The sequence below is a fragment of the Tauraco erythrolophus genome, chromosome 23 (assembly GCF_009769465.1).
Source record: "Tauraco erythrolophus isolate bTauEry1 chromosome 23, bTauEry1.pri, whole genome shotgun sequence".
Classification (NCBI taxonomy): domain Eukaryota; kingdom Metazoa; phylum Chordata; class Aves; order Musophagiformes; family Musophagidae; genus Tauraco; species Tauraco erythrolophus.
In genome coordinates, this window is record NC_141487.1 from 3,912,683 (window position 1) to 3,938,216 (window position 25,534).

A 25,534-nucleotide genomic window follows, 5' to 3' on the forward strand; every position below is an offset into this window, starting at 1 on the left:
ACTTATGCAAAAATGACACTCTGTATAGGTGCAGTTTCCAAGTAATCCTTAGCACAACCAGCTGGTTTGTGAGGAAATGAAAAATTTTGGAACTAAGTTAATTAAAAAAAACCCAACACAACAATAACAAAAAACAACAAGAAAAGAAAAAAAAAAAACAACAACCAACCGAAAACCACAAAGAAGAAAACATTCATAGAATTCAAACTTGGAGGAAAGGTATCCTGAGGGGATTGTTTTATTTAATTGAAGTCCCATCTCGTAAATAGTTATGGTCTTTAACCCCTATTTCAAGAGAACTTGAGTGCTGCCTTAAGAGCCCAAGAACAGGAGGTTTTGTCGACGTTTTTTATTACAGTCACTAAATAGCTTGGTGAATAGTCACTGGCTGCAGTTCTGTACCGTGTCTTTCAAACACGAACATATCAAATGTCATATGCAAATACTAGATCATCGTGGGTGACATAAGATGTACCTTCTGAAAGCAGTCTTTCAGTGAAAACCACGTAAGCTTTGACAGTGTCCGTAGATTACCTGGCAGCAATCTGTCCAAATCAATGGTTCAGGTCTGTTTGAAAAGAAGAAAAGCAGAGCAGCTACTGAAGAGACAATTTGAATCAGAATCAGATTTAGTAGTAGTTGTTTTAAGCATCTCAAAATGTAATAATTCACAACATGCAACAATTTGTGCTCTGATTCTCCCTTTTTTTCCTGTAGCATCCAGAGATATGCTGTTATTCCACTGTCTACAAATTCAGGCTTGATTGGTTGGGTCCCCCACTGTGACACACTGCATGCACTCATCCGAGACTACAGGGAGAAGAAAAAGATCCTGCTCAACATTGAACATCGCATCATGCTGAGGGTAAAGGGCAAAGCTGGCAGAGTCTTTGGTGCATTCTTTTAGGACTCCAGTGCTTAGTGAAGATTAATGGTGCCCAGCTTGTTCTTCCTCTGCCTGTTCTCTGATTGTTATTGAGATCAGTAATAAATGCAAAAATATCATAACAATTATAAAATGCTACCAAGAGGTAAAATTGGCCATGCCTTTATTTGCTTCTCCTTTCCTGTTTTAGCAGAGACCATGAGTTGTTACCATCTGGTGACTAAACTGTGTTTGGGATTTTGTGTGACTATGATGTGCCTTATACCAAGCGCGTGCTGCTGGCATTTGCAAACATGGTGTCTAAGCAACAGAGTCACGATTAGACAGACTGGAGAAAACAAACATTACTAGAAAAGCTAGAATTGCCTGCCAAAAAGGAAAGCATGTGCCAACCCAGAAGACTTCCTTGGATAATGTTTTTGGAAACATGTTTACCTTCACAGTATTTTAATTAAATATGGCTATGGAATGCTTTGTGGATGCTAAATCATTTGCCATCCCATTTAAAATGAGTTCTTCACTTTTGATTAGTCATCTCACTGTGTTTGGGAACAAACTGGTCAGTCTACAAATAATTTCATATCGAGTTTATCTTGAAATTATTTGTAATTACTGTGTTTCTTATAGTAAAACTAGAGATTACTGCAGGTAGGTTTTTTTAAGTTGCTGAGTGTCACTTCTCAATTATAGATGGCTCCAGATTATGACCACCTGACTCTGATGCAGAAAGTAGAAGTATTTGAACACGCTGTCAATAACACAGCTGGTGATGATCTTGCCAAACTGCTGTGGTTGAAAAGTCCAAGCTCAGAGGTGAGTTCAGGACGTCATGGCTTGTGTTTGGCTATCAGCATGATGTGGAATTACCTTCTCTGCACAGTGAGTGAGACGGTGTTTATTCATCATGTGCATACCCTCCCAAGGGGCCTTACAAGGCTCAGATCACAATGCCTGCCACAGTGCAGTCTGAAGCTCAAGACTGGAGCTCCAGATACCGTGCATGGAGAGAGAAAAGCAGGAGCCTCAGAATATATTCTGAGAATATATTCAAGGCCACAGGATGTTCGAACCCTTTCAGGCTCGTGGAGTGTGTTGAACCTAAGCATATCGCATTTTGCTTTGTGCAAAATGCAAGTAGTTAATGTATAAATTAAAATATAAGCTGAAATATGCAACATGCCTGCCTGGCTTTTTCTGTTTTTGTCTCCACTTGCAGGTGTGGTTTGATAGAAGAACAAACTACACTCGTTCACTAGCTGTAATGTCAATGGTTGGATACATTTTGGGCCTTGGGGACAGGTAAGTGAAATTGTAAAGGTTTCTTTTAAATAAAAGCACAGACTGTGTAGGCCTATTGATTCATTCCTTATCTGTGCTTATGATAACATCTTCCATTGTGGTTATTGCTGAGTTGAGATGATACCATCTTTCAGGACCAATTGTGCTGCCATTATTTTCAGTACTGCAGGCATGACGTGTAGGGTTTGTGTATCTTGAGTGCAAATAAGAGTTTCTTCCATTTTGAGAGGAATGCACACAGAATTACATCAAGGACTACAGGTTCTAATTTGTCCTTTCACTCACAGAATAGGAAATCTCTCTTTATCCATTCTATAAAACAGAAATACGTTGTTGACTTCTGCCACCAATGTTTGGTGTGTGCTTCATGCATATGAGATGGCAATTTTTTTTGCAAAGTCTGTTAGGATTGTACACATACATCCAGCTTTTTGGGGAAGAAAGAAGCACCATGATCAAGCATCAGTTTTTGTTCCCTGAAGTAGCAAAAAGAAATCCAGAAAGTGTTTAGTGGCAGAAGCCTTCTCATTCTCCCTCCGAATGGGTTCACTAACATTACTTATTCTGCGTACTTTTTCTGCCTGATGGATACTTATTCTGTGAAGCAGGGGCATTACATGCTCACAGCAGTTGTTAGAGACATATGAAGTCCCCATAAATACTCCCCAAAGGCCACTCTAGACTTAAAATGAATGAAAGTTAATGTTGGTTTAAATACTATTTAACATGGTGGTGCTTCTGATCTGCAATGCAGCCATGTTCCGGAGGGAAGTATGTACAATCCAAATGGATTGGACAAATGAAAAAAAAAAAGTTTGATTTAGTAAATGGCTTACTGTCAGAAGGGGACATCATAGCTTCCAAAATACTTTTAAAGACAATATATTTTAGATTTAAAGTATAAAAACATAAAACAAGTAAGAAGGATTTATCCTAACTGAAAAATAAATGTACAAAATGTACTGATGGCTCTGGTCCAATAGGTTGTTTATCTTCCAAGGTGAGAAATTCTCTAACTCCTGAGAGGTAATTACAAAAATAATGTGATAGATGCACTGTCAGGAAGCTATTCTGTTCATCCTGAGATTGAAGATCTCAGACAAGCAAGCTATCTCTGCCTGTTCTTTTTCATGAAGATAAATATCATTTCAGTCTGGAGCTGCTGTGATTTACTTTGGCTTTTTATAATGGTCTGTCACTCTGTTTTTTCTCCTGCTCCTTCATCAAAGACATCCCTCCAATCTGATGTTAGACAGACTGAGTGGAAAGATCCTGCATATTGACTTTGGGGACTGTTTTGAGGTAAATCTTTGTATTTGGACATTAAATTTTCTGTAATATTTCACATTTTCTGGTGGAACAGAAATGAATCTATAAGCCAGGACAAACTGACCTTGAAGTGTGATCCTGGGCAAGTCCTTTGTCTCTTTTGGGCTTCACTATACCTGCAGGCAAGATGAAAATAATAGATACTTTATCTCAGAGGCTTGTCTTGGGGATTAGCTAACCACTGGAAGAAGCAAAGAAGTGCTAACATCACTTTTCCATAAAATTTCTCAGAGCAATTTAAGCCACTGGTAGACAGTCTGTGTTACTTGACAGTGGCAACTGTGCGCACACTTGAGTTTTCTCTCTGTTGTCAAGTTAATTATCTAGTTTCTCCTAAAAATGTGTGGAAACTGAGGAACATAAAGCTGGCACTTCATTTCCCATTTGGATTACAACCTCCAAGGTTGTAGCAAAAAAAAAACCCCAATACTTATTAACTCTTAAATACTAAATTAGCTATTAATTTACTAATTCTCCATCATCATATGTTTAGGTTGCAATGACAAGAGAAAAGTTTCCTGAGAAGATTCCATTTAGGTTAACAAGGATGCTGACAAATGCTATGGAGGTAAGCATCCTGTCTTGAATATGAAGGGGATTGTTCCTAGGGAAAATGGCACCAATTTCTTAGTTTTTCCTGTATTTTCTGTTGTGGCTACTTCTGCAAGAACCAGAGGTGTTAATATATCAGCTGCATTTTCTGTAAGTTAAAATATCTTCTGTGATCTTTACAATACATTACAGTGGAAACCAACTTTTTCACTGATGCAAAAAAACCCTGAAATTTCTCCAATTTCTTAGTTTCCTTATTTCAGATAGCAGTTTGCATCAACTAGGCACAGCCAATGGCATGGTGCTTCCCAAAGATCGTCATAATGGGAGAAGGGAGCTGCTTAGTTTGGAATAAACATCTATCTTGTACTCTTAATGAACAAAGCATAGTAGGAGTGAATTCCTCTTCAAAGCACAAGCCACATCCTGGTCCCTGAATTGTTAGGGTTGGAGTTGCAGAGTGAACGAAGCAGTGTGGTTGATTCGCTTCTTTCTCTTCTGCAGGTGACAGGCCTCGATGGCAATTACAGAATCACCTGTCACACGGTGATGGAAGTCCTGCGTGAACATAAGGACAGTGTCATGGCTGTGCTTGAAGCCTTTGTGTATGATCCATTATTGAACTGGCGGCTGATGGACAGTAAGTGATTGTGATGAAACAGTGACAGCAAGAGAATAATCAGCCTTGATTTCATACAGGAAATCCAGAAGCCTGAAATCCAATGTCTGTTTGAAGACAATCTGGTGAAATTGTTGGTTTGCAAGTGCTATTTCTGTGTGCACACGGTTTTAGGGATTGTAATGTGAAAATACCACAGTAATTAAAACCCTTTTGCCCTTCCACACAGACGTCAAACTAAGCTACAAGCAAAACTATTTGGGTTGGTTTTGTATTGAATATTGTCATCAGCAGATTGAAGGCTATTTTCAGGTGACAGAATTTGGAGAAAGAGAAAGGCAGTCAAATCTGTGTTGTTTATGGACAAACTTGCTATGAAACACTGAAACTCCACTTCATACTTTTCAACTCCTTATTTTCTTGCAGCAAATACAAAGGGCAATAAGCGCTCACGAACAAGAACAGACTCCTACTCAGCTAGTCAGTCAGTAGGTGAGTAGAAAAGATGATGTATGTCATGATGTTTGGAGTGGTTTTTTTAGCAGTGCACAAGACTGAGTAAATATTTTCAGTCCTCTTATCAAAAGTAGACAGATAAACAGCTTATTAGCATGAGCTGTAGGATTGTAAGGGGTGAGTTCAGCACTTTGGCTCAAAAAGCAGATGCTCCTTTTACAGTTACATTAACACCCTTCTGGAGCACATACAAACTGATGCAATGCAACGTATAATTTATATGTGATAGTTATTTATTTAGCTACCAAAGATTAGTGGGCAAAACCTGGCCAATAGTTGTCTGACTGAATATCGATAGCTTTGCATTGAAGCTTAGCAGCTCTTTGCTATTGGACTCTTCATATGGAGGGTTCTACAAACAAACATACTTATTTAATTGTAGTTTCAGATGAATTGAACGTCATTTCAAAATATCTTTCAATTACACTTTTATATAAAACATTCCTACAAGTTGGATCAGGCCTTTCAGTATGTTAGCAGGAAAAAAGGATGTTTGCTCCTGTGATGTGCTTCCATCAATGATGGAGATGTGTGGTGCACTTGGTCACAGTCAAATATACTTTTCAAATGAGCTGATTAACAGTTTTGTTGATGTTTCCAGAATAATGTTACTTTATCTGCTTTTCAGCTTCACGTTTATGCTTTTATGTTTTCATGTGGTTTTTTTTAATAGAAATGTTGGACAGTGTGGAATTGGGTGAGACAGCCCATAAGAAAACTGGGACCACAGTGCCTGAATCCATCCATTCCTTCAGTAAGTTTCATTGTTGCTTTTATACCGATGCAGAAATTGTTCTTAGATCAGAAAATTTCGTGATGATCCAGATACAATTCCATGAGATGGGACAGATACAGTTCCTCATCAACATAAATGTGGAATGTAATTACCTGTGTTCTCAATCCAAAAAGAAGGTGACAGAAAATGTACTGGTGTCTGGGTTCGTTTACTCTCAAAATGGTATTTATGTAATTTGGGAAGGGCCGATGTAACAGCATTACAAACATTTTTATTGTTCAGATGAAGTCCTAATTGTCTTTCCTACTTCTGCCTTTTAGTAGGAGATGGTCTAGTGAAGCCAGAAGCTCTAAATAAGAAGGCAATTCAAATCATCAACAGGGTTCGAGATAAGCTCACTGGTGAGCATGTTTTTACGTTTATGTAAGATAAACATAAAATCTGATGGATCAGCACTACTTTTGGTTTTATTTTGTGTTAATCCTTGAATTTAACATATTCTGGTTAAGCAGGTGAGGCCATTTTCCTGTTTTGTCTGTATTAGACAAACAAGTACAAATAAGTACTGGTGCCTGCATTTAGATACAAATGAGTCAATTTAAAAAGTACAGAGGTGTTTTTAACTAAACAGACTTCATATTTTGCATGTCTTAGCTTGTTAGTGGAAGCTGAATTTCTGCTGTCCTGGCTTTATAGCTTGCAGCATTTATTTGTGAAATTTTGTGCTCTTAAAGTTTATAAGAAACTACCCTCACCTGCCAAATAATGTACTTGAAGGGATTAGCACTGGGGTTCCAGCTACTGGGAAGTTATCTATTATTGGAGAGCACTTTTTTTTTTAAATCCATTATTTGGAGAAGAAAGAAGGAAGAAAACATAACAATAGGGAAAATCTGGGTTCTGTATGCCTTGAGAGGTTCTCCATGTTTGGAAAATTTTGCATCTTATATGCTGTAAGGGAAGGGTAGTTAAAAGTCCTATCAGTCCTTAACTTGCCACCCAGAAGTAAGTTATGTTATATGATCTGTGACTTTCATTTACCTTTTTTTCCCATCCTTTAATTTCAAAGGTCGAGACTTCTCTCATGACGAAACTCTTGATGTACCCACACAAGTAGAATTGCTCATCAAGCAAGCTACTTCTCATGAGAACCTGTGCCAGTGCTACATTGGATGGTGAGTTTGTTACTGAGCTAACCTTGAAAAATTCTTCTGTGAGTAACCTAAGGAGAGAACAGCTAAGGAAAACGTCACTTGTGCAGTCAGTTCTATGTGGAAGCTTTACCACCTGTTGCATCTGCTCTGGTGAATTTTGCAAGCCTATGAGAGCGATCCCGTAGACATTCCTCTGGAAGAAAATTGTTGTTACAAGTAGTGACAGGGATTTTAGAACATTTAAACTGCAATCAGCTTGAACTTTTTAAGTGTTTGAAGTATGGCATGTGGTGGTCATTGATTTCTGTTACAGTGAAGAACCACATATTCTAAACAAAAATGATTTACTGTCATTTTGAGAGTTAGCTAACTTTGGACTATGCTTAAGAAAATAGATCTTTTTAGCATTTTAAAACATTGATTGGCTGGAAAGAAGCATGGGGATCACCTGTCAACTTTTCCTATGCTAATATACTATGTAGAAACTAACACGCTAGTTAGTATGGAATCTCAGTCCTTCTCAGTGTTGCCTTTGTGAAACTATATGCAAGTCAGGATTACTACAATATCTTTGTTTTCTTTAGGTGTCCTTTCTGGTAACAGAAGATTCTGAAGTATCCTCAGCCTTTTATTCTGGAGGCTTTTGCACTCCAAACTTGCTCTTCTACAAACACAAACTGAACGTTGGACTGATACACAGCCTTTGTCAAATATTTTGAAATGTAAATGAAAAGAGTTATTGTATATTAAAAGTTGGTTTAAGCCAATGTATAGCTGCTGTTGGAAAAACACAAGCTGTCTGAAACACAACACTTGATTTGGGTTTCCAGGACAGTGAAGACTGATTGTACCACAGATGTCTATGGTTCCACTTGGTCTTTGGGGAACTGGTGATCCATTGAAAATTTCTGTATACGGGTTTTGACTTACTTTGCAATGTAACTAAGTCATTTGCAGATTAATTATTGCCCTGGTCAGTCCTGTTGGTGTGGCTGCAGTGAGCTCAATGCACTTGTGCCAGAGGCTTCCTTTAGGTTTGGGGGTGAGCTGGATAACTGGAAAGAAATAGGAGAGAAGGAGGATTTTACCATTGTTTCATCCTGTTACCTTGTTTTCAAACCGATTCTTGCCCCCAAATTGGAGACTGTATATTCCCCTCATTACACTAGTGCAGGAGTCGTGTTTCAGACTAGATCAGGATATAAGATCCAGGAGTTGAAGACCTTGAGCTGAGCAAAGTCAGGTGCCTCTATGCGGATTGATCGGTGGCGAACTGGGTGCAGAGTACAAAAGAAATATCCCTTGGGAGTTTCCCACAGTGTCTGGCTTGAGAATCAGTATTGGGAAATCATTAGAGAAAGTTAGTACTTGGCGTAGGAGGCAGACGTGGGGAGAGCTGGTCATAACTTGAAACATAAAATAATGGTTATTAAACATGAGGGTGAAGATAAAGTTATGATTTATGAATTAAACATATTAAAAACAATGCACAAAATACAACAGAGTAGCCATGTTTAGATGCCATGTTGTATTTGATTATTTTTGTGCCAATAAATTGCACCAAAATGTAACATTTTGACTGTGTTCTTGTTTATTCCCAAATACTTCTTAGGAAGAGACAGGGAAACAGATTTAAGATGGTTTTTTAAAAAAAAAGTTTCCTGTTGCCATGGATTTGACTTACCTTTTTCTGCTATATTTCCCTTTTGATAGCAGCTGGAGGCAAAATTACCAAGACTGAATGATGTCTGTCGCTTGTATAAAAGAAACTTCACCACCCAACCCCTAAATTTTAGTTTCCAGCAGATGCCATGTCATCCGTGCGGTAAGAACATCAGCTTTCTTGGTCTCAGGGTCACGGTCACAGCTCAAGGAGCAGCGTGGGGTGCCTCACCGGCCCGGCCAGGGCTCCGTGGGCTTCTCCAGCCGCTGGTGCTGCACCCCGAAATTGGGGGAACAGGGAGGGGGCACTGGGGGGGCTTTGGGTGGCAATGACCCTGGTCCCCACCCAGCACTGTGACGGTGGGCTGCTCTGGGGCAGTCCCTGGAGCCCACGGGTGGGTGCCTGCGGGCGAAGGGGGCCGGGGGTCTCGCCCTTCCACCCCGAGGGGGGTGACCCCCTCCCCGCCCCCACCCCGGGCGCCCCTTTCTCCCCACCCGGGGGCTGCTCCCCCGAGCCGCCTGGGGGCGCCAGAGCGCAGCCCGGGCAGCCTCCGCCCGTGCGCATGCGCCTGCTGCTTCCCCCGCCCCTCAACGGCGCCGTTCTCGCGAGAGCGTCCCAACGTCGCGTAGCTACGGCGGGCAAGATGGCGGCCGCCGCCGGGGCGGAGAGCGGCAGCGCGGCGGGGCAGAGCCCCGAGGGGCGGGAGGGCGGCCGCGGAGCGGCGGGGCCGCCCGCCGAGACGGAGGGAGGAGGAGCGGCAGCGCTGCCGGGCTTCGATGACGCCGACGCCTTCGTCAAGGTGCGCGGCGGGGCGAACGGGGCGGGCGCCGGTTGCTGGCTCGGCCGGCGGGCCGGGCGCCGCTCGGGCCCTGGCGGGAGCTGCCGGGGGGCCCCCGCTGAAGCAGTGCCGCCCGCGAGGAGCCCCCGTGGGCCCAGCGCGGCAGGGAGGGTGCGGGCTGCTCCCGCGGGTGCGGGGACCGGAGCGGCGCGTCGGGGCCCGTTACCGCCCTGCGCTCGAGCCTCTTCTCAGCACGTTTCTGCGGATTTAACAGGCTTTCTTTCAGACCTTAAATACGAAATTGGGTTTTAAGTCTTGTTCTCGTTGTTAAACTTTCATCTTTTTGTAGATCTCTGAGCGGGTGATGTGAGCTAAATGGCTGTGAACTTACTCAAGTTGAGAAACCCCGTAATGTTGTGTATTAGAACTAGGCAGTTCAAACAAGCTGGGCAAAATGCATTTCTACCCATGAGTATCCTGGATAAACGGAGGAACAAAATACTGGAAAAACGCTAATGATGTGGTATTCTTGCACAGTATGCTCTGGGAACAGTGGTAGCTGCAACAAAGGCATCCAACGGGCTTCCTCAGCCTGGCGATGAGTATGACTTCTACCGAAGCTTCCCTGGCTTCCGCGCGTACTGCAGAACACAGGGCGACCATCTCCTGCACTGGTGAGGATGCTTTTCTGTCTCTGGGCCATGGCTAGTAACTTCCAATGCACAACAGAAGGCAGCACCCTTCTTTGGAGACTCCAGACTTGCTGTAGGGAGAAAGATGTTCTATTCCACCTACCTGATTTTAGCTCCTTTTCTAGCACTTGACAGTTTAAGTAACAAGTTTATCCAAATCATTATGAAAGGTCCTCTGTAAAGAGCTGTGCAGAGAGCAGAGGCTGACATAAAACACATTAGGCTATCTATTTTAAAGTCACATGGTTCATAAGAATTTGATTCTGATGCTTAATACAATATAGATGTTTCTTCCATTCACTACCCATGCTATGTTATCTGTAGGTACTGCATTTGATTTATCTTCAAGCTCTGAAAATGTAGAAAGTTGAAGAGAATCAGATGGTTTAGTGTGCAGCTTGCCTGCTTTCAAATTGCTAATAGCTGTCCTGTTCTCTTGCAAGCATGAGCAAGGTGATGCAATACCATGGCTGCCGTAGCTACATGAAAGATTGCAGCAAAGTAACAGAGCTGGAAGACAAATTTGATATGCTGGTTGACTCCAATGACATCATTCTTGAAAGAGTGGTAAGCAAATAACTTCTGGATGTTGTTCTTACAGACTACTCAGTTGCTGTGGGTTCTTTTTCATTGTGAGATTTTCAGTGGTAGTGCTTTTACAGCTACATTTAGTGTTTCCTCAACCTCATGGTTTTCCTCTTTATTTTAAAAACATTTCCGTGTACCAGACCAATGATCACAGCAACTGAGGCAAATGTGTTGTGGCCCAAAGGGAAGGAAGGTGATATGTCACTTGTTAGGAAACTCAGTAGTTTGGCACAAGAACCTCACAACCTGAGAACAAGTCTGTGAATTCATAGAGCCACTTCTCTGAGGAAACTCTTCCTGCCCTTCACGTTTGACATACTCCTCCCACATTTTCTGTCTTGTGTTGCATAGAATTTGGGGGAAGTGGCTGTGGAGGTGTCTATCTACCTGTGTGACTGACTTTATTCAGTCTGACCAGAATGGCTTAGCATGGTAATTAAACAGATGTTTGGTTTTCACCTTGCTTCTCTGGAATTTAGGGTATTTTATTGGATGAAGCAGCAGGAGTGAACAAAAACCAGCAGCCGGTCCTGCCTGCTGGGCTCCAGCCCCCACAGACGATCGTTTCCAGCTGGAACCGCAAGGTGAGGCCTCGCTGTGTTATCTGAGCCTTTTTTCCCAGCATTGGCACTGCTGATTTTCCAATGGGATTGAGTACTTAAATGTTCTGTCGTTTTTTTTTGTGTCCTAACTCCCTCCACCTTTTTTCCTTTTTCTATTTATTCAGACTTGATCCTGGATTCTGTGTGCTTTCAATTGTTGTTTGAATTTAATGCACACAACAGCCTTTCTTTTGGTTGTTCATATGAATTCAGGGTCCTGATTCAGAGAACTTTCGTTCTTAGGTGCTGGACTCACTGCAAAAGAGTGACTCGCTTTTCAGTGTGGGGTGTAACCTTATTCCTCTGAATATTGGGTCAGGCTGAGTAAAGGAAACTCTGAACATCTGTTAAGTCATGTGAGTTTTACCTGTGGTTTACCTTTTTTGGAATAGGCAGGAGAATTCCACAAGAGAGCTCAATCTGAAACCTTCCGTCTGCTTCATGCCAAGAATATCTCTCGACCACAGCTTAAATTTCGGGAAAAGATCGACAATTCCAATACTCCCTTTGTACCTAAACTTTTTATCAAGCCTAATGCCTTGAAACCTTTGCCTGAAGGTAAGGGGTTTATTTTTTGTTGGTTAACCTGTTGAGAGTATTTCACACAAATCTAATCCTCACAGTCTAGAGGAGAAATCCTTGACTGTAAAAACAAGTAACAGCAGGAGATGTTGACGATTTAGGTGCAGTGAGCTCTGTGACTCCATATGTACGATGTAAGGGTAGGTCAGCATGCAGCATCTTGTTGCTCTACAATAAATAACCCGTTCCAAGCAGATACTCTGCTGCTTCTCTTTGCCACTATTGAACGTGCGTGATGAGGGAGTCACTCTGGTACCAGAAGTGGTCTTGACTGGTCTAGTTGGCTTTACAGATGCATCTTTCTAATGAGTTAGGAGCGCCAGGGTATGGTTAGACCTAGCTTTGCTTTGGGTGCTTTATCGAAGCCACCAGTGTAACATCGTGGTTGGCAGCATGTCATTCTGCTGATGATGGTTCATCCTTAGTCCGCACTGATGCGGTTGTACGTTTACAAACTGGGAATGACTGAACGATTTTTATGAAGGTTTTTCAGTCTCCTTCCCAGCTCTTGAGCCGAAGCGTCTTGTATCTTGCTTAACAACAGCCTGTTAAAACCAAGTAACTGACTTATCGTTAGGGATCCAGACAGAAATCTTGCTGACAGCAAAAGCTGCAGGTCTAAATTGTTCAGATTTTTGTTAATTTACAATTTTAATAGAATCTTGTGGTGGGTGGCGGGGAGAGAGTAGTAGGCTGAGAAGATGTTATGTGCAGGACCCAGTCCAGTTGTTCCATATTGGTTGTTCAGCCCTCACAAAACGTGGACGGGAACGAAAGGAGCGCCCCGAAGACTTGGATGTACCACCTGCTTTGGCAGACTTCATACACCAGCAGAGGACGCAGCAAACTGAGCAAGACATGTAAGAAATGTAACTGGCAGCAGGGTGCTTGGAGTACCATTGGTGAACATGCACTTGTATGGTCCCGTTGTGCTGATGCTGTTCATGTGTAACAGCTCTGCACGCGTTTGTACCCGCACACTGTTGTGTGTGATTTGTTTTAGCCATCTGCAGTTATTTTAAACCTATGCTTAATAAGTGACAAAATTTCTGCTCCAGAGGGAAACTGCCATAGGTCTGAGTCTCTGTGCTCTGGCTTCATATGGATGATGGAAATTTAGTCCGTGTCTGTCTTCCTAATTTCCACAGGTTTGCTCACCCTTACCAGTATGAACTGGAGCATTTTGCTCCACCAGATGAAGTTCTCAGGAAACCAGAACCCCAGGTTGGTGCCCACATTAATTTAAACTTACTGCAGACACAGTAAACTTACAGCTGGCCATACTTGATGGATTTCAGAATTGAGGGTGGAGGTCAGGGGTGGGAACTGACAGAGAACTTACCACGCCTAATAATTTGCTCTGCCAGATGTGCAGGCCCATCGAGGAAACACCTTGTCATTTTATCACCACACTGGATGAGCTGGTAGAACTAAATGAAAAGCTTATGAACTGTAAAGAATTTGCCCTGGACTTAGAGGTAATCAAAATGCCTTTTCTATTTACAAGTTACATGTGTACTGTTAGTACCTAAGGCACCATTATATTCTTCCTCTCTTTTGAAGTCTTCTCTTTCTCCTCCTTTTTGTACTTCCTGACATAAAAAGACAGTTCATGACCCTGACCTGTCAGATATTACCTAGAAGGTTGAATTAAACTGTCAATATTACAAGTTTTCCAGTGGTAGTACTGGCTGCACACTTCAAACTGAATTTGATCTCCTTTCAATTCATCTCATGGTTTTTTATGCCATGTTAGTGACTGCAGAGAGAAAGCTTGCTCAACCAATTGTCTTTTTCTTAAAGAAGTCCCCTGTTACTTTTTCTTCCTTCACTTGGGGTGCTGTTTGTTTTATAGTGTTACTTCTGTAATGGATCCTAGCTGACATCTCTCTTCCATGTTTTTCAGCACCATTCCTACAGGAGCTTCCTGGGTTTGACGTGCCTAATGCAGATTTCCACCCGAACAGAAGACTTCATTATTGATACACTGGAATTGCGCAGTGACATGTACATTCTCAACGAGACCTTCACAGACCCTGCAATTGTGAAGGTCAGCTGCCAAATTCACCAATTTACCACCAGAATTCCTTTTTTTTTTTTTCTTTCCCCTTAGTTTAAGCTTTATTGTAGTTAAAAGTACACTGTGTGCTCTGTCTTGGTCATTTGGCTCTACTTTCATTGTAATTTGTTCATGTGCCTGTTTCCTTGATGTAAGTGGGGAGTTACTTGCCAAGTGCACTCATTTAGTAGTTCTGCACTTAACAGTGAAGGACAGAGAGAAAAATCTGGTCCCAGAAACATGAATATAAAACCACAGCACTGCCAGCCTGAAGTAGAAATGTTCTTGTATTGTTCTCAATTTGTTTTGCTTTTCAAGGTCCTTCATGGTGCTGATTCAGATGTGGAGTGGCTGCAAAAAGACTTTGGTCTGTACTTGGTGAACATGTTTGATACTCATCAAGCTGCTCGTCTCCTCAATCTTGGCAGACATTCTTTGGACCACTTGCTAAAGCTGTATTGCAGTGTAGATGCTGACAAGCAGTACCAGCTGGCTGACTGGAGGATACGGTAAAAACTGACACCTTAAATGGGCTGGAGCTGCAAGGTAGCACTTTTCCTCGTTTGTATTGTTAGAGCAGGAGCATGTTTCCAGTTGCAAGCCCCCATAGTTGTAGGTTAGTCTCAAAGTGAACGAGCATAGCATTTACCGGTCTGTGCTTTAAGTTCTTTTATGAGCGTTATATTTTCCCGTGTTTCTTTAGAAAATGTGTTCTTTTGGGAAGATGAGGGAGGATTAAGTAATTAAAAGCTCCTGAAAGCTCACAGCACTTAACTACTGCAGTATTACAGAGAAAGTCAGTATTTGCTTCTCTAGAGCCTTCGCAGAAACATTCAGTCACCCGCACTGGGTAGAGCTGTGTGCTGTTGGAGCAGTGAGCTTGGCTATGCAGATGGACCTGCATGCCACAGAGATCCCAGGTCTGCTTTGTGTAGGGTCTGCAGAGAGAGGAGAGTTATGACACGTACTATAGCAAGCAGTTCTGCCATCGGACTTAGCTACGCGGCAGTCCTGCTCACTGACACGTGAACAAGATGCCATCTGAATTGGAGAGGGCACAGCATGTTACTGCTGTTGTCCAACAAATCCTTCAGTAAGGAAACAGAAGAATTTTCATATTAGTTGTTGGCGTGTTTTACATGCAGTTTGCCCTAATGTGCCTTGCAAGAGGAAAGTGACAGTTTGGTGGGGCAACCGAAGTGTATTAGTGTAACTTTGGCTCTTTTTCTAGCCCTTTACCAGAAGAAATGATGCAGTACGCCCGTGATGACACTCACTACTTGCTCTACATCTATGATAAAGTGAGGGAGATGCTGTGGGAGAGAGGGAACGAGCAGCCCACTCAGCTACAGGTTGTGTGGCAACGCAGCAAGGACATCTGCCTGAAGGTACAGCTACACCTGGTTGGATTACCTGGGTCGGAGTATGGGCTTAGGACAGAAAGCCCTTTGCCTATTCCATGTCTGTTGCATAGATGCAGGTTTTTTTTCCTCTTTGTGTGTCTGAAAACAGCTGTATAAACTCTGACTCAGTTGTGTGCACTTGTTTCACTAGCTAAAATCCTTGGATTCAGATGCCTCCTTGCTGTTTTTTGAATGCTGGCACTCCTTGGCTTCCCGATGCTTTCGTGTGTGTCTTTCCCAAGAGAGACGTTACATTTCCAGTTCTACTGGACGTTCCTAGAAGTTCAAAGCCTAGCTGGAGTTGTGTTACGAGATAATTAATTATATTGTATCTGTGGAAAATACTGTCTATGAAAGCAGGCCTTGCCTATTGTAGGCAAGATCTTGTACCTCTAAAGCTGCTCCTGGAATTGGTGAGGGTGGTTTTCCCCTAAAAATGGATGAGATGTATGTTTTTCAAGGATAGGCTCCTATCAATAGTTTAGAGTAAAATCTCTAAGACACATTGTACCTGAGCTTGTTCAGTCCCTTATGTCCGTGAGATTCTCTGTCTCAATGAAGCACGGCAAACTAGAAAGCACAAATCTGATACTAATCATGAGTATTTCTCTTTTTTTTCCTGTCCAGAAATACATCAAGCCCCTCTTTTCAGATGAATCCTACCTTGAGCTTTACAGGAGGCAGAAAAAACATCTCAACACGCAACAGCTGGTAGCATTTAGGTTGCTGTTTGCATGGAGAGACAAGATGGCACGCCAAGAGGATGAGAGTACAGGGTAAGAAGTCTTTTGTTACACACACTGGCTTAATACTTCAGTGAGTCTCTTGGATTGTGCATCTCTCCCCCAGCGTGGAACCACTTTGTTACCTGTAGATATCAGTGCACTACCTCACCCTGCTTTTTACACAGAAGTGCTGTTATGTTGGCAGTGAATTCTTGCAGGTATCCAGATCAAGCCTACTTAATTTCTTTTTAACTGATTTCATCTTTTCAGATCTTGTAATTGGGGCTGACTTGTGCACTTCAGAGGTATTTTTAAGAGTTCTTAATATTCTGTTACATTCACACTGCCTCTTTGTGTTGTAGATACGTGCTACCAAATCATATGCTATTGAAGATAGCAGAGGAGCTGCCCAAGTAAGTTTTGTTCACCCTTGAGGAGTCTCATTTGATTTTAATATCCATCAAGTTGTTTCCTAGTGTGTAATTACTTCTGCAATCCCTTCCTTCCAGCTGTCAGTCCTGCTTTTCTCTATAGTTGTTCAGTTCAGAAGAGAAATAAATAGCAATACTCCTTCAGAAGCTCCAAACTTCTGGGATACATTTCTCTCTGATTTTATTCCAATAATAAAACGCATTCCTTTGTATTGCTGTATGTCACACATAACCCCTGAGATTCCTACAATATTACAGAGCAAGAGAGGGATGAGTTCCCCCATAGCATTTATTTGGTTGTTCTTTTTTTTCAGTTCCTAAAGGGATTGGGGGAGTGGGGAGCAAGGGACAGATCTCTTAAAACACCCGATTTATACAATGTTTTCCTCAAACGCTTGGCACTCATCATCTAACATCCATACTTGAGAGTAATAAAAATGCATCTTTAAACACAAGTCCACTGCTGGGGTCAGCTTCCATAGATGAATACTGAACAAGGAACAAATGAAGATGGGGACAGACAGACAGACCTCAGAAAACATGAGTGAGAGGAGAGCTGAGTTAATGGTTTCTCCTTATCTGCACAAACTTGGTACGGAAGAATTTTTCATCACAGAGAATAAACTCTGACGTATTAGTCTGACTTGTCTTATTCTGTCACAGTCAAGACCATGGTTGTATCTGGCTGCACGTCCTTTGAATGCAGATGTCTGTCATATTAGTCATAAATATAGCTCACTGGATTTTTCTCATCTCTCTTTAGGGAACCCCAGGGCATCATTGCTTGCTGTAATCCAGTCCCACCACTAGTTCGCCAGCAGATTAATGAATTGCATCTTCTCATTCAGCAGGCCCGGGAGATGCCTCTTCTCAAGGTAGGAGTAACTCGTACCCCGCAAGAGACTCATCACTGGCTTTCCGTAAGCCGGGGACTGGACCTGAGTGGTGACCTGTGATGATGTGTGTGCTGGAGTTTGCTTTTGGAACGCTGTGAATTTAGAGTTCTGTAGTAGAGCAGAAAGATATGTTGCAAATTCTCGCCTGTCTGTTGTCTGCTGTGTACTGACTTACACACGGTGTAGTTTCCTGGAGAACCAGAGCAGTAAAAGAACAGGCACTACTTAAACAGGATGCAGTTCAGTTGTCTGTTGCAACGTTGCATATCATGTTTGCCTGTGTGAGGAAGAACTGGACCTCGTGGAATTTGTTGTCTGTGTACATGGGTTCACAAATCTTTTGCAGCTGAGGTGAAGCAAAAAAACCTAAACCCTAAGTGTAAGAGGTTCATTAGTAAAAATATATCATCAGCATGTTGGCATTGATAGTCTTTGTCCCTTAATGAAACAAAACCATTTGTGTGCACTGCCCTTTCCGTGGGAAGTGTTTAAGTGTATCCATATGCAAACACTGCCGGAGAAGAAGATAGTAGGTTAATAAAATTACATTCTATCTTATTAGTAGGTTATCTTATTAACCTACTATTACTATTAATGTAATAAATACGTTAAAAACATCGATAAGGAGGCCAGCCTAGAAGAAGTAGGGCAAATGCATTTAAGTGACTTCTCTTTCTCTCCCATTCCAGTCGGAGATTGCTTTGGTAGTCAAGAAGAGAGAACCTCTAGCCAACCCTGAGGTACTGTGTACATAAAATTTGTTACCTAATGGCTTAAGCCTTAAACTCGGACACAAACGTAACAAAATTCTAGCTTCTAGTAAGTTGTTTATTCTCATCCCTTTTACAGCTCTCTCAGCTTTAGCTTAATGTTACTTTTCTGTGCTAGACTCATAACGTTACCAGCTGTAAATTCCTGTTTCACAAACCACCATATAGCTGGGCAGTTTCATGTGTGATAGTCTATATTGACTGATCTGCAAGAAGGGAAGTTTCAGATCAGTTTCTAGGGCTGACTCATTTACTCTCCTCATGTGTATGAGGTAAAGCACCTCCATTAGCCAGTGGGTGTTGGCACAGATATCCTTTTGATGCCAGATGCAATGTGCTCTGGTGAGTGAGCTATATTCGGGCTCTGAATTTCACCCTTTTACTTGAATTTTCATTAATGTGTCTCTGGAGTATGTGAAAACATATACAGATTCATGGAGTACTATATTAATGGTGTTTTTAATTTGAATCTCTCTGCAGAGGCTGGAGAATACCTTCTTTGGACCACATGACAGTTCTCGGATTCCTACGGGTGATTTTCAGAAAAACTCTGCTTTGGGTAATTTGGACTTTACCTAAAAAACGTACTAATGGCTTTCACATGGGGAAATAAGCAGTCCTGAAGAAACATTCAGTGAAATCTCATTACACAGAACAACAGTAAAATATGCAAGTATCTAATAAAAATTTTGTCTCCTCTTCATGTAGAGCCTGCACCAATTTTGGAACATGGCTGTCTCTTTTCAGACAGTGAGAGGACAATGAATGTTCTGGATGTTCAGCCAGAGTCGACATGTCTTGTTGCTACTGCCACTGTCAGCATATTCAGTGTAAGCAACACGTTTGTGATAGTTGTTGGTATTTGAGTATTAGAAAACATACTTCGTAATCTGATAAAGCTGTGCGAAAGTGTTGCAAGAAATGGTAAGGTGGGACATGCAAGGAAATGATACTGGCGTCCTGTCAAGCATATGGCATGACCAAGACAACTAGGTTAGGAGGCTAGCAAGTTAGTGACGTGTCTCTGGAGGGTTACTGCCATCACTGGAGTTTCAGATAAAGCGAGAAATAATGTGCATGGAACGGCAGTAGCCAAAACCAAAAATTAATGTTAATATTTCTTCCCTTTTTTTCTTTTTTATTTTTAGGAATGTGATGAAGATGAAGGAAATGAGAAGACTTTAACCACTGCACAGCAGAAAGCTCAGCGTATAATGGAGTCCTTTGAAAATCCATTTAGAATGGTAAAAGCTCTCAATACGTGTTTGTAGTGGGACTCATAAACTACCTAGTGCAGAGGATGCTCTGAGCTGGTTTTCCAGGCACTTTCAAAAGAGCTTGATACAGCATCAGCTGCTGCTCTTACTGGAATCAAGATTGTCCTTGCAAGGCACGCACGTGTGGACTTGTTTTCAAAACACATTGAAATGCCTCTTGGATATATGTCTTTCTGCATAGTAAACAGATCTCTCACTGTTGGGGTTTTTTTTAATCAAGTTTGAGGGTTTTTTAATTTGCATCACGTTTTCATCTCTACTTTATGGCTAGAGTTACTCTAACTGATTTTACTCTTTAATGAATCAGAAGAACAATAGAATACTTTGTTATAGATTTGCAGTGGCAAATTACTAGGAAATAATATCAAAACAACTTTTTCTGGTGTGTGGTTGAGGGTTGCTTTTTTAGTGTGGTTTTTTTTTTTGTTTGGCTTTGCTTTTAACGTTTTTCTTGGCCATAGCTGTGGTAACTCTTCTTTTTCCAAAAGTTTATCTATCCGTGGAATGGTTTTAAATATGAACTTTTGGATTTGGAAGATTTTAAGTAGCATTTTACCAATGAACTAAATGTTATGTGCTGTGTTTAAAGCAAAATGTTTTTTTTCCTCTCCACAGTACCTACCTGCAGAACAGAATCCTGCCTATGTCTCACAATCTGCAAAGTTTGACCCGTCATCAAAAATTTATGAAGTAAGACTCGTGCTAAAATTTCCTGCTAAGTAGTACAGAAGAAACAAATAAGTAGATTATTTTGCTTTGTGAACTTCAGCAATGTAAGAATTTTTTTTTCCTCCTTGGATTGTCTTTAAAAAAAGAATATAAGTTTTGAGAAACTTAACTTGTTTCTGAATCTGTAGCTTATTGTCTCTGTAGCATCCATATCCTTTGAAGAATCAGGGATTGGAGACGTTCCACTGTATATTCCCTGTCTGTCAAAGCTATAAACTATTACTGAAGTCTGTATCTGCCTTTGTTCTCTCTCATGGCTTGTTTGTAGCTCAGAACTTTTAAAGCACATGGTTTTACTTTACCTGGTGCAGCAGATCTTAATCTCTTTTACAATCCAGTTTGATCTTTTGTACTCCTAATGAAGATCAGCATGTGGTAGCAAGTTTATAAACTCCCTTTTGCCGTAAAACTTCAAAGAAAGTGATCCCGGGTAATTTTTTTCATTGCAGATCAGCAATCGATGGAAGTTGATGAGTCAGACACAAGCACAGAAGGAGCCCAAGGATGAAACCAAAAAGAAAGCAGCCCAGCAGTCAGGTACAGACATTCTTAACTTCCTCAATGTGTTGGCTATCATGGTTTTCCCAATGCACATGGGTTGTTTCCCAGTTAAAAGAAAACCTTACATGATGGATTTCCTGATGGATGAGATTGTTTGACAAAGATTGTACTCTGTTTAGTTTGAGACATGCTACAAGCCTGGGTGGCTTGCTTTTTCTGAGCTCCTGGGTAACTTCTGCTTTTTACAGTAACGCTTGCTTGTTTCTGTAGCTGCTCGTGACCAGGCACAGAAGGCGTATAAAGAGGCAACAGAAAATATTGTGTCTGTTCGTCAGCAAGCTATGGTATGTCATTGAATTCCCTATGTCCAGCTTTTGACCTTTATAACATAGTTCAGAATGAAACCCTGGGCCCCATAACTCTGAAATACCTGAATGACAGTCTATTGATAGTGGTCTTGCTGTGGTTCTGCCCTGTGGGTAGCAACAGGCCCCTGGCACCTGTGGTGTGCAATTCCTCACACCCCTCCATATCTTTGACAGGGAATGTTTTTCACTGCTGCACCTCTGCTCCTCGCTTGCCCAGGTTCACCCAAACCTGCCTGTGGGGCCACAGCCAGCAGATCTCAGCCTCTAGTATCATGTGAAATGACACCTTGGCTATTCATCTGAAAAGTCCCTGCTGTGAGGGGAAAACAAAAAAAAGCAGTTTAGGCCCAAAGAACACAGCTCTTTCTGCCCACACTATTATTGCCACAAGCAATAGCTGCCACTGGGGCCTAGGTCCATTGGGCAGTTCATCTGCATGCTGGTGTTCATGCCTACGCAGAGGTGTTTCATTCTCCTTTCCTGAACTTGTCCTTGTTTCTATTCTGTGGGTTGCTTTCACAGCAGGAACAAGCTAACAAGAAGAGGGAGAGAGTTGTGAGTGAAACGGGAACAGAGTTGCCAAAACAAGAGAAGAAACGGCCAAAAGCCTCCCAGCAACCAGAGGAGCTGGAAGCACCGAAGCAGTTTACCCCCTTTGATTACAGCAAGTCCAACTTCAAAGTGTTTGCGGGTAAGATCTGGATCTCTTGCTGGAGTGCTGCAGGCTGTGGAAAATGTTGCCAGCGAAGCCCTGAGAAGGCTGTGTGTGAATGTAGGTGCCAAGGCAGCGCGAGCTGTTATAATGCACTTACCTTGCAGTGGGGAAATACTAAAAGAAATTAACTTGAGGACTACAGTTTAGCATCCCTTTTCTGATTTGGAAACAAAATCCTGAAACTGTTGGCCAAGGAGATTGTGGATTTGTATTTTGCTTCTTTTCTCTGTAGAGAAAGTCATCTGTTTAATTGGACCCCAGGAACTAGGAGGCAAAGGAGACTTGACTCCTTTGTAACAAATGTCTATTGAAAAGCATCTCCTGCTCTTCAGAGACTGTTGTGGGTTTTAGCATATGGGAGACTGCAGTGAAAAACCTCCTTATCATCAGAGGGACACTGTGGAATGTACGGTTCTTTCTGGAAAATTTTAATGACAGCTTCTCTCCTCTCTCCCTTAGGAAGCAGCAAATCGAAGCAGTCACCACAATTTGATCCTGCCAGACAAGCTTACACAGGCAAGGTATGGGCATGTCATGAAAGAAGGAACAGAAATGTTGATGATAGCAGGTGCCCAGCTGGGACCTCGATGGGGAAGGCAGATGACTTTCTGGATCTGCAGAACATTGCCTAACAGCACTTGGTACTGAGGTGCAGCTTCCAACCACACCACAAATTCCCCATGCCAAATTCAAGGCACTCTCAAAAATCTGAAAGTCAGTCCAGTTATTCCGAGCCATGGCAGGTTTGTATGTTGCCCACATTCTCGACCAAGTACTGTCATTAGGAAAACAGTCTCAGGTTAGAGAATTTTTACTTAATTTATTGCTAATTGAGATTGAGATATTGAAGAAAGAAAACATAAACAATCAAACACGTATTTATGGAAACCTGTGACCAGCACAGGGCAGTTCTGTTGCTGTTGTCCCCCACCCCAGGTCACCCCTGCAGACCTGGGTTACCTAGAACCCTTCATGTATGCCCTGCATAGTGCTCAAGCACGGAGCGTTTGGGTACTGATCAGTGGGCATTCAGGCATGAAGTAACAGAGTGCCCATGTGTGAACTCACTGGGTTCTCGAGTGTTAATTGTAAGTTCTGAAGCTCATTTCTTGCATTTCAGCCTCTTACCTGTGCATGCTGCCTTCTTGCATATTTAACTGGAGGGCAAATGGTACCAGGGAGCATCTTAGATATTTATTAAAAATCGTATTTTAGAAGCTGAACAAGTTTATATCTGATAGTGTAGGAAACAGTTTCCTGTGCAATCCCTTTTCTGTGTCAGTTGAAACTTGTTTCAGGGGAAAAAAAGAAACTGATGGGTAAGATTTGTCGTCGGTGGGATACTGTGCCTCACACATGAAGGTTAGAGCAGTAGAACAGCACGTACTCGGATGCATTCAGTGCATGTGCATGTAAAGAAGACCTGAAACGAAGCTGACACTGTAAACGAGCAGTGTTCCTTGAAGTTGGAGAGATAGGAAAGCACACGAGTCTCAGGGAATATACTGTATTTGGCAGGTACCTCACTGTGGTGGTGGTGTTTAGGTTTTGTTTTTTTCTCTTCTCTGCAGAAATTTGCTGGAGCCAACAAACTTCAACAGTCTGGAAACCGAAGCATGTCCTACCTGGCGGGGAAAGCTGATAGGTGTGTTGTCCTCCTGCTCTCATGGCAGCTGGAGGTTTTCACGCCTGTGCCCTGGAGCTATGGGCAAAGCACAGCTATTGTCCTCTGTTGCTGTGGGAGCTTAAGCACGTTTTTAATGGGAAGAAGTTGCATAACACCTACTCACGTTCATTTCACAGCTTGACGTCAGTTTCAAAGGGAAACAAAAAAAAAAGCAAAGCTTAGTCAGGATTAATGCAATCAAAGACAATTCTGGGTGGAAGGTTTGAAAAGCTGAGGTAAAAGTCTGTGTTAATAGATGTGGGAGTCGCTTTCTTTGGCCACAAAGGTAGGCAGAGGCAGGGAGAAATCTGCCTAGCTTGGGAGGAACATAAATAACAGTACTGCCAAATAGGAACATTCTTGTTCTGAATACTTAATGTGCATTAAGCTTACGAGGCTTGATCCTTTTATGGATCCTCCACGTTGTCATAAAAGAGCCATGCTGTGTAAGGGCAGCATTGGAGGGGGGCAAGTTGTGCCTGCATCGTGACCCCTTCTCAACAGTATCATTGTAACCTGTTGTAGGTTTTCAGTCTTCAGTGGATTTAGAGCGAGAGCTAAAATCTTCCTGTACCTGTCTTTTGCAGGGGTTCCAGGCACCACTGGCCAAAGAGATAGTGCTTGTTACAAGACCTGTGGGAGTTGCTGCTGAACAAAACAATAGTCAGAAGTATTGTCACCATGGGAAGGCAAATACCAGTCATTGAGCAGTTTTTGTACAGAAATGTTTTTAATCCATTAAAATCCTTTTTTTTGAAAAGGAAGAACATCTTAATTGATTTCACTTTTATTATATTCACATTGGGTTTTTTCTAATTATCCTTACAATGTTGCTTTGTTTCTAATTTCGAAAGTTTACCCTGTGTCCTCAAACACAGGCTAAATTTGTCACTTCTTGGTGTTGTTTGAAGTCCAGAACCAGCATGTCAGTGGAGTGTGACAGGAACCTCTTGGCATCTCTAAAGCCAGCACAAAAATAACAGAGATTCAGTAGATGTGCCTCAAAGCCCAGCAGCCCAGAGGAGGAAATAAGGCCAGACTGACTTTTATGTTAGACCTTGCTTACAAACTGAACTGCACAGCTCATCTCTTACAAGACAAGGTAATAGAAAAATGAGTGTGTTTACCTGGCAGTGTTTGTGTATTTTTAAGCAAAGATTTTTCTTTTAAGGGAAAAAAAAAAAAAAGAGTTATGGTACCTGTTGGATCAGAGACCAGTCAGTAGTTTCACTATCAAGTTACAGAGTGAAAGCAGTAGCATTAGATAGAAGGTAGGGACACAAGGGTGCAATGTTGGGTTGGGGCAAGCGAGTGGGGTTCTGTGCTGCAACTGAGAACAGCTCTACTAACATCTCGAAGTTTTAAATACCCACAGTGAGTTATCCTGAAGCATTTGTAGAAAGAGTGTCAGCCCATAATTGCATGCATGGATGGATGGATGGATGGACGGCAGGCAGAGCTTACTTTAAACACTGAAAACTGAAGGCTGGTAACACTGCTGGGACAGAGGTGAGCAACATGTGTAGGGCTGGTGTGACTGTGCTTGTGAAGCTACATTGCATCAATGGCACAGCTGCTTTCTGGGATTACTGGTCACTGTGCTGACCAATGGATCTCAGTCCCTTTCCTGAAGGCCCTGTCTTTACTCTGTGACTTCCTTTTCTGACTAAGGACTTTCCATTTCATGCTCACCTGTTTTGGCAAGGACAGAATTTACTTCTCTGACTGTTATTCAAGGTGCAAAGACTGAGAGGGTAGTGGTCAAAAATTCCCTTTCTGTTCCTAACTCGAGGGCTTTATTTTGTAAAGACTGAGGAGGTCTGAGATTTTGCTTTGTTTGCTTGTTTTCAGTCTTTTCCTGTATTTCTGGGGAGCAGGGAGTGGAAGGAACAGAGGAAGGTTTTTCCTCCTTAGTAGTATGAGCAGTGCTGACCGAGCAGCATTGTGATGGTAGAACAGAATCCCTTTCTGCTCATAAAATCTGCTTGCCCAGCTGAA

General features: G+C 42.1%; 2 protein-coding genes across 5 annotated transcripts in view; both read left to right on the forward strand.

Moving 5' to 3' along the window:
- The window catches only part of MTOR (mechanistic target of rapamycin kinase), a 65,290-nt gene extending 56,392 nt beyond the window's left edge, over window positions 1-8,898 (forward strand). For 2 of the 3 annotated variants that reach the window (XM_086625762.1, XM_086625761.1), the window contains 11 exons: window positions 718-865; window positions 1,577-1,699; window positions 2,103-2,185; window positions 3,415-3,487; window positions 4,008-4,082; window positions 4,571-4,706; window positions 5,112-5,177; window positions 5,875-5,955; window positions 6,258-6,338; window positions 7,007-7,112; window positions 7,676-8,637. In XM_086625762.1, coding sequence (XP_086481888.1) covers window positions 718-865; window positions 1,577-1,699; window positions 2,103-2,185; window positions 3,415-3,487; window positions 4,008-4,082; window positions 4,571-4,706; window positions 5,112-5,177; window positions 5,875-5,955; window positions 6,258-6,338; window positions 7,007-7,112; window positions 7,676-7,691 — 988 coding nt within the window. In that variant the 3' untranslated portion in view covers window positions 7,692-8,637. Of the gene's footprint in view, window positions 1-717; window positions 866-1,576; window positions 1,700-2,102; window positions 2,186-3,414; window positions 3,488-4,007; window positions 4,083-4,570; window positions 4,707-5,111; window positions 5,178-5,874; window positions 5,956-6,257; window positions 6,339-7,006; window positions 7,113-7,675; window positions 8,638-8,804 lie in introns of those variants that run through there. The other variant, XR_015222829.1, reaches the window with a different exon arrangement.
- A 499-nt stretch (window positions 8,899-9,397) lies between these two features.
- Window positions 9,398-24,294, forward strand: EXOSC10 (exosome component 10). 2 transcript variants are annotated; one of them, XM_086625572.1, is made up of 25 exons: window positions 9,398-9,553; window positions 10,070-10,206; window positions 10,668-10,791; window positions 11,292-11,396; window positions 11,807-11,972; window positions 12,745-12,856; window positions 13,145-13,220; window positions 13,364-13,474; window positions 13,903-14,046; window positions 14,374-14,564; window positions 15,287-15,443; window positions 16,086-16,234; window positions 16,546-16,596; window positions 17,378-17,489; window positions 18,200-18,250; window positions 18,761-18,839; window positions 18,989-19,110; window positions 19,429-19,524; window positions 20,173-20,247; window positions 20,736-20,823; window positions 21,058-21,131; window positions 21,678-21,846; window positions 22,330-22,397; window positions 23,442-23,515; window positions 24,124-24,294. In XM_086625572.1, exons 1-25 carry the CDS (start codon window positions 9,398-9,400, stop codon window positions 24,152-24,154), a joined length of 2,718 nt encoding a protein of 905 aa, XP_086481698.1. In that variant the 3' UTR covers window positions 24,155-24,294. The 2 variants fall into 2 exon arrangements, with proteins under 2 accessions (XP_086481698.1, XP_086481697.1); XM_086625571.1 differs by having other exon boundaries at window positions 22,330-22,391.
- Window positions 24,295-25,534: the final 1,240 nt, after the last annotated feature.

Coding starts and splice junctions, on each gene's coding strand:
- EXOSC10 (XM_086625572.1), top strand. CDS start 9,398: ATGGCGGCCGCCGCCGGGGCGGAGAGCGGCAGCGCGGCGGGGCAGAGC. Junction 9,554..10,069: donor ACGCCGACGCCTTCGTCAAG/GTGCGCGGCGGG, acceptor ATTCTTGCACAG/TATGCTCTGGGAACAGTGGT. Junction 18,251..18,760: donor AACCTCTAGCCAACCCTGAG/GTACTGTGTACA, acceptor ATCTCTCTGCAG/AGGCTGGAGAATACCTTCTT.